Source organism: Ctenopharyngodon idella, chromosome 15, assembly GCF_019924925.1.
Source record: "Ctenopharyngodon idella isolate HZGC_01 chromosome 15, HZGC01, whole genome shotgun sequence".
Classification (NCBI taxonomy): domain Eukaryota; kingdom Metazoa; phylum Chordata; class Actinopteri; order Cypriniformes; family Xenocyprididae; genus Ctenopharyngodon; species Ctenopharyngodon idella.
Window position 1 is genome coordinate 13,896,647 of NC_067234.1, and position 8,701 is coordinate 13,905,347.

At 36.6% G+C, this 8,701-nt stretch overlaps 1 protein-coding gene across 1 annotated transcript; it reads right to left on the reverse strand.

Annotated features, from left to right (window-relative positions):
- Positions 1–1,062: 1,062 nt before the first annotated feature.
- On the reverse strand, positions 1,063–8,167 carry ccdc105 (coiled-coil domain containing 105). Its single transcript, XM_051862346.1, has 8 exons — positions 7,772–8,167; positions 5,483–5,758; positions 5,224–5,328; positions 3,689–3,845; positions 3,392–3,558; positions 2,315–2,410; positions 1,980–2,093; positions 1,063–1,607 (listed from the first exon to the last, which is right to left on the reverse strand). The coding sequence occupies exons 1-8, from the start codon at positions 8,060–8,062 to the stop codon at positions 1,422–1,424; spliced, it is 1,392 nt and encodes a 463-aa protein (XP_051718306.1). The 5' UTR covers positions 8,063–8,167; the 3' UTR covers positions 1,063–1,421.
- Between the last annotated feature and the right edge of the window lie 534 nt (positions 8,168–8,701).

The following is an 8,701-nucleotide window of genomic DNA, read 5'->3' on the forward strand; positions in this document are numbered from 1 at the left end:
TAATGCTTAATTTTTCAAAACACACATTTTTCACATATTTTACATTGTTGCAGTACCTCTCTTCCCAGTCTTTTGGTAACACTCTGGGCTGTGTTTCTCAAAAGCATCTTGAGCTAAGTTAATCGTAAAGACCACTGGTGCCAGTGGTTCTACGATCTACTTAGGCTTACAGTGCTTTGGGAAACACAGCCCTGTTTAGTTCCGGTCTTTATAAAGCCCGACCTTCCAAAAAGCGCAATGTGCTCTGATTGGTCGGCTCTATCAGTGTGTTGTGATTGGTCAACCGCTTTGAGCATGTTTCGGAAATGTCACGCCCCTTACCATAATCATGAGTTTCAACAAACTACTTATGCAACTCAGCCAGGCTTCACCCCCTTTTTTGTCCCTGTTTACGCCTGGTATTAAGATGTGATCTGATCGACCAAAAACGCAAGTAGACACGTACCTGTTTACACCTGCTGTTTAAATCCGTCTCTTTTGTCCACTTTCAACCACTTCTGTCCTGATTTCTTTGAGGTGAGGGTCTATGGGCGGATAAATGTATGGGCTTTTTCAGATCTTTTGATCTAATGAATGAAATAAGCTTGCACAATTTATGAACGTGCATGGAGACAACGGAAAAACATACGGAGTGCATCAGCTTTTGTTTCTGCTCTGACAGCCGCAAGACCGCGCCAAACGCGTGAGTGCGTGTTAGAAATCAGGAATGCTGAGAGAACATTGTCCTTGGCACATTTTTCGTCTTCAAACCAAACTTGGGTCTCCAGCCAAAGTTTAAATTCTGTCTGGCTAGTGCGCTTGCAATGTTTACACATTAAGTCAGTAGGTGGTCTTTTGTGGCTGTTTGAACACATTCGACCACATGAGCATCTACACTACAAAAGTAATCCGGTCGAATGTGTTTGACTACCTCTGGAAGTGGTAGCTACAAGCTCAAAACGTTGTAGACCCCGTTTACACCTGTATTTAGAATCATCCATGTGTGATCCGATCGACCAAAACACATCTTAAATGGTCTCAGACCAAGATCCTGACTTCAACTCTGCTTAGTGGTGAACTGTATCAGACTATAAATCTTTATTTAAGGCTTTGGTGGTGACACAGCAAATCATGAGGCAAAATGGCTTAATAAATGTATGTAAACTCCAGTGTGAAATTTATAGGGTGTTAAGTTTCTAGCGTCGTTCTGTTTGTTGACAAAATCTTTAACATTTTCACGTCTGTCACACATTTTGCATTTATATTTCCTAACTATTATGATCAAAAAAACTTTTTTTTTTTTTTTTAAATGACAGAAATCACCATACACTCATTTTAAAAATACCACATGGTAACTTTGTAAAATATTTAGAAAGACCCCAGATTTCTACCTTTAGAAAGTGAAGCACCATCTTTATGTTAAAATTGCTGTCAATAGAGTTTTAACTGGTTACAGGCCGGACAGACTGTGGCCGTACGAGTCTTCGCCGCAGCCTGACGACAGCAGAGTCCACACCGGCTGCGGCACGCTTTCCATACATGTCATCCTCCAGCTGCTGATGGGCAAACTGCAGCTCTGCAATCTCTTTCCCTGAGGATTCCAGATGTTTCTGCAGCATAGTACTGCCCTGAGAGTACAAGGGTAATCTATGTGTTAACTTTAGATCACATGTACATTTAGAGCACATGTACTTTTTTTGTCAAATAAATGCAGTCTTGGTGAGACTGACCCCAAATCTTTATATCTTTACATTTCAAAAATATGTACTATTTGTGTTCTACATTATTATTAAATTGAATTATAATCAGTCATACTGTCATAAAAAAATTTTTTAATGTATTTTCCTATACTATAACTGCATATATGAAAATATGTCTTGAATATCATTTCAAAATGAGTACAATCCATGCAATCAGGCAAGGAACCAAAGATTAGGAAGTTATGATTGACAGGTCGTAAAGGAATGTTATGAATGTCAGATTAGATTCAATGCTCTGACCTGTGTTATGAGGTCAGATTCTGGCAGCCCAGCACTTGAATGTCGCCCATACAGCTGAGTCATAGGCCTGCTTAATCTCTCACAACAGAAAAGATCAGCGCTGCAAACTGGGCCCTGCAGGGAGGCAAGGAATTCATCTTCATCAATCAGTGAGTGAAAAAGTCATGAAAAGGATGTTAGGATAGGATAGGTAGGATATTTAGTGGCACTTTTAGGTTCATTTTAGAGAACTGTATACATGGGTAAGTGTTAAAATAGTTTTCACAACCTCAATATGTGACTTGAAAGTCACTTTGGTAATAAATTAGCTCCAAAGTGACTGAATAAAGACATACCATAGCTCTGCCAAGACTGTAGCCAGCACACTGCATCTGTCTCTGTTTGCGGTAAATGGCCTGTCTCGTGGCAGCTGAGCTCAGTGTCAGATGTTGCTGATGAAGAAGAAGAAAAAGTATGTATACCTGAATACAGTAAGCTAGATCAAAAGTCACATTTAACTCCCCAAAATAGAAGCAGGGCAAATGAATTATGTTGTAATGTCTGCACAACACTTTGGATGGGTATTTTTCTTCAATTTCTGTTTATTTCCAGAGAAAGTTTTGCAAATTTCCATGGGATTTTAATGCCTGTCATTTGGAAAGTTCTACATATCCCTCTTTTTTCTGTTTAAAAAAAAAAAAAAGCATTGAAATAGAAATCTTTTGTAATATAAATATCTTTACTGTCACTTTTGATCAATTTAATTTTATTACCCAGGTGAAAAAAAAAAAAGTACACTTCTATAACATACTTAAAGTGCTCTATTTTTGCTCACTAATTTTGTACTTAATATACTAAAAATTGTTCTTTAGTACTTCTTAAGATAATCTTAAGAACATCTAGGTGTACTCAACTGTGCTATTTTGAGACACCATGAAATATGAACTAAAATGTGCTTTTAATATACTATCTCTGTATTTAAAAAATATATTTAGTTACAACTTGTAGTACGCTATGGCTTCAAATGTACTATAAGTGGTAACTAAATACATTTTTTAAATACAGAGATTATATATTAAAAGCACATTTTAGTTCATATTTCATGGTGCCTCAAAATAGCACAGTTGAGTACACTTAGATGTTCTTAAGATTATCTTAAGAAGTACTAAAGAGAGAAATAAAGTGCAGAGGTGTTGTGTATGTGCTTTTCATAAAAAGTAACTCAAGTAATGCAATTAGTTACCTTTTTAGGGAGTAACGCAATATTGTAATGTCTTTTAAAAGTAACTTTCCCCAACACTGGTAGTAAATGTCTCTATTAAACACATTTTACCTTATTCAAATTCATTCTACAGAATTCCATCTGGGAATACGTAGAATTAGTAAACAATAATCCTAATTATTCCTTTCCACTCTCCACTTTAATCACACACCTCCAAGTGAATAGTTTCCGTGATTTTCTTCTGCAGGGCTTCGCTTGCTGAATGGTGCATATCTGTTTGCTTTTTGATGACGTCCTTCATGACCTGTGAAACGTTCTCTCTGAGCTGCTGAGATTCACGTAGTACAGTTGATGAAGAATCCAAAGCCTGTTTGCACTCTTAATGATGACAGTAAGAGACAGACAGAGAAAGATCAGATACCAACAGTTGCTTTCTGTCTTCAGGCTAGCTTCAATTTGGATAAAAAGGAAGGGTGAGAGACTTTAATATAAAAGTGGCCTGGTGTACCTGGAGTGAACGGTCCAGTGGGGTCGGGCTTCAGTGACAGGGGTGAAGGATAGGTTTTCACACCTGCTGAGAGTGAGCCATGCTGGGGAAGCAGATCTGTTACTCTGGATCTCTCAAAGGCACAATCCAACAACTGCTTACTGCTCTCAGCCAAAACCTCAAAGTTAAACAAAAAAATTAAAGAACACACCATGTTCTTTTTTTCAGTCCTGATGAAACAATTTAATTCTACTGAACATGTAAGTTCGACTTGAGACTGTTCATTTGCTAATGCAAATTTATAATTATAGGGTTATCATACGCTACTGCTCCATTATTACAAATTAAAATAACTTTTCTATTTTAAAATGTCAATTTTCAGCATCATTATTCCAGTGTTCAGTGTCACATGATCCTTCAGAAATCATTCTAATATGATGATTTGATGCTCAAGAAACATTATCAGCGTTGAAAACAGTAACATTTATGCATAAATAATTTACATTTCATTGTAGTTTCTATTCTGTGATGAATAAAAAATTAAAAGTAAAGCATTTATTTGCATTAATGCATATTTGCTAAATAGAAGTATTAATTTCTTTAAAAAAATATATTACAACGGTAGTGCACATAAATGAAACGTTATTTAGTTCTTTAGTATCTTTAGATGGTATCTTATAAATTAAACTGTCAAAACCAGTCATGGGGAATGCTACTTTTAAAAGTAATGCATTACAATATTGCGTTACTCCCTTAAAAAGTAGCTAATTGTGTTACATAGTTTCTTTTTTATGGAAAGTAATGTTGCATTACTTTTGTGTTACTTTTTATCATCTAGGCTGGGCTGTTTATTCGTTTTTTTAATGACAAAAAATGATTCTATTTTCTGCAAATGTTAAGGCCCTTTCACACCAAAAGTGAAATGAATAAGCCTCATGCTGAAGGAAATGCAAATTTCCATGTGTACAGTAGAGGGCGCAGCTCAGACAAGAAAGTTTAGCACTCTTCAACAATAAAAACAAAAAATGGAACACAAATGTGATGTTTATCTAAAGTCATGTCTGCTTATTAGTATGGTTGAACTGGATCATCGAAGGTCAGCAGCAAAGACAAAATAGTATATTTGTGTTAACATATTTAGTGCATTTCACTATTTTTATTCATTTTGAGGAATTCTGAATGTTTTTGTGCAAGTGAGATGAGTAAATTAATGTTCACATTTAGTCTAGAACTACAGTAACCATCATGTTCACACACAACGCACACAACACCTCTGCACTTACTCCTGATTTCTCAACATGGAGACAAGAGAACTGTCAGTCAATATATAGGAAAACAAAGTTATTTGAAAAAGTAGCTCAGATAATTTGTTGTAAATTTAAAAGTAATGTGTTACTTTACTAGTTACTTGGAAAAAGTAATCTGATTACATATCTTGCATTACTTGTAATGCATTACCCCCAACACGAGTCAAAACAGTGGCATTTTGTGTGAAAACGTTTATAGGCTATCAGACATATCAACATCTTAAATATCCATCAAGGCCTATTTTTCACCTGTTGTTGAGATAAAGTCTTTCTCAACATGCTCTCCAGTTCTTGTTTTAGCACATTCAGGCCTCTTCGTTCATTTTGTAGAAGATTATCGGCTCCATCCCGTATCTTAACAAAACATTAAATTTAGTGAACATTTGGTGATTTTGCATCTTTATTTTTCTCGTTTCAAAACAATGATATTTAATATATTTTGTAGATTCACATTTTTCTCTCTTTTACTCCTTTTGGGGTCATATTAGCTCTTACTGTAGCTACTCACTGTCTCTGTCGTGGCTGGTCGAAATGTCCTGCCATCAGCACTTTGCTGATTGACCAGCAATGCTTTCCTCAGACTGCGGAGTAATTTCTCCAGTCGTTCCCTTTGATGCTCCACCCTGGTGTCCTCCTGTGTGACCCTGCCTGCTTGTCTGCGCAGGTGAGCCTCCACCTCTCTCACACCCCGCATATATTCACCCACCATACCTGTGCTGACCACTGCAGTCTGATCACGCAGGACCGGCGGGGGAAAGGGGCCACTAGTGATTCCAGAAGTGAGCTGAATGAAAAAACAAAGCTGTATTTATCACATGCAATGTTAGAATTTGTAATACAATTCTACTGAAAATGTACAGTAAATTTACCTTGAGACAATTCTAGTGTTTTCATGCATTACCTTTTATAAGTCTGGGGTCATTTTTTTTGTTTGTTTTTAAACATGTCTCTTATGTTCACCAAGGCTACATTTATTTGATGAATAATGCAGTGAAAACAGTAATATTGTGAAATATTATTACAATTTAAAGGTGCAGTATGAAGGATTTCTGTCCACTAGAGGTCGCTAGAGGCCTATTCAAAACAAAGGTGTAGTTTGATGACGCCAAGTTTGAGTGCGGAATCTTGGGACATGTGGTCTTCACCTCAACGGCCGGTGGAAAATAATTGGATAGGACTCGGGAAGAAATCATGCTCATGGATGAGATTATTAACGTTATTGTAGTATGAAGCAGAGCAGGACCGAGTGTTGTGGGAGCTGAACGAGGCCGCTGGAGCGATTGCGCAACACACGCCGTGAGCAGCTGAACTTTTATTATGCCACAGTCGCCGGCGCTGCTTCCGCTTTCCCGGTCATGAGTATGAGGTAACACAGCTCTGTTTATCATATTACATACATTTGAGAGTGTTGAAAATTATGTTATAACGTTACTCTGTGCGTTCACTCGGCGGCTGCTGTGAGACACTGTTGCACACTGCAGTAAGATAGATCAATTTTAGAATATCATATTAAATGCTGGATGGCTTGTGTTGATAAATGGCATGAAATTCATTTTAAAACGTATTGTTGGAGAAAAAATCCGGTATTACTGTTACTAAAAATAAAGCTGCATCTGATTATGCTATGTTAGCTACTTCACAAAATAGTGTTTTTCTCTGAGGCATGGTACTCGCAAAAAATCAAGAAAATTAGATTTAAACAATAAGACTAAACGTGTTGAGCTATATAACAATAATTAGTTTTCTGTCTATAAATATATCAAAACAGTTGCTCCCTTGTCTATTAAAACGTGTATTAAAGTGTCTTTGGTGTTTCCATGTTTCTACAAAATAAAACCGGAAACCGAGGGTAACGCGGGTATGACGCAATTGACAGGCGACTCCTCACACGTCCCGGAGCCTTGGTTAAAATTGCAATTTTCTCAAGATTTACAAATAGTTGGAAACATTTGGGATATTGTAAGTACTCAAGTGAACAAAATATATAACACTGGCCTAGTGGTTTTTGGATATTTTACTGTAAAAATCTTACACATTGCACCTTTAAAATAACGTTTCTATTGTAATAGGCCTATATGCTATTTTAAAATATACTAGTGGTTGATTGAAATTAGTTTCTCAGTGGTCAGTCTAGTGTAGGGAGGCTAATGGTCAATATCACGTATATAATATAATTACACCCTTCATTTACTGATTTTTTTTAAATGCAAATTGCATACGGAGCCATTAAAGTGAATACGAAAAGAATATGGGAAAGAATATGAGATGTTTGTGGAAAATATTAGTTGGAATAAAAAATTATATAATGCTTTAGTGTTTTGTATTGGAATATTTTTTCTGACCATATATTTCCATCACAATGGCCTATAAAAGCAGAAAATGTGAGTTTAGAAATTCAGAGGGCAACAAAGTTGTTCACAACATAGCCCCACATTACTACTCGATATAAAAACTACTCAATATAAAAATATTACGGATACAAACGTTAATATGTTGTTTGATTAAGAAAATGTATGAAATGTAAGGTATATTTATAATAACATCCCTACAACAAAATTAACGATACGCAAACGTCATGAAAACGTCATGACGGCGCAACGCTTATTTGACCAATCAGAAACTAACTCACAAAATGATAGATATACGACTGATTAATTACGTAATTTTTGTATATTTTCATATGAATATTATTGTTCGCTACCCGAGTTTGTAAATTGATATTGTTCAATTAAAAAAATACAAATAACGCTGCTTGCTTTTTAAATCAGCCGCCATGGCTACTTCTGATGTACTTTACCATACTTCCAGTGGATTTAGGTCGGAATTCTTCTTTCTTTTCCGAGTCAGTCTCACTGTGGTCCTTTTCGACACTGCTGTTCACACTGTAAGCCATTAAGTGAGGAAGCCTGTGAGTGAACGTCCCAACACTGTGGCTGCGGTAGCGTGTAGATGAGTGCAGTTGATCTACGTGAGTTTGACGCATCAGATCATCGGCGCGCAGAATCGAGCGGACAGTCGCGTCCCTCCAGCCTTTAGATCCCACAACCACATCCGGGGGAGCGGACTGGACGGACCGCTTCATGATCATGGTACTTAACTACACCAGCTTTACCATCAGTGGAAAAATCCGAATAACTCCAAATTGTTTGGGTTTAAAAGTGTTGGTTGTCTCCAACGCAACAGTTCCTCAAGTGACCGGGGACGCGCACAGAGCTTTGATTGGGTAACGCGAGACACAGCAGTGAATGAGCGTCAATGGAGGCAGTTCATTCAGCTCCATTCACACTGCAACTCAATCAGTGGAGATCTGGTTACATGATGAGAACGGATCGCATGCTGTGATGTAGAACAGACACCCTTAATTAGTCTGTCACACCATTTAAATTATTAAAATAAAATAACGAAAATAAATACTAGCATTAATCTCTACTGAAGAATTTCTGATGAAAACCATAATTCAACAGTGCACCACTGGCATTGTTAATCTTTTTATTTTTATATTAAATAAATGTTTTTACATTCAAAGAAATACCCCATACTTTGATCAAAATATTTTATTTAAACTGTAACTTTATAATTAAAAATATAACTAAAAATGAATTATAATAACATACTGGACATTTATATATATTATTTCAAGGATTTGCATGGAGACCTATTGGAAGTAGATATCCACACACACACACACACACACACACACACACACACACACACACATATATATGGG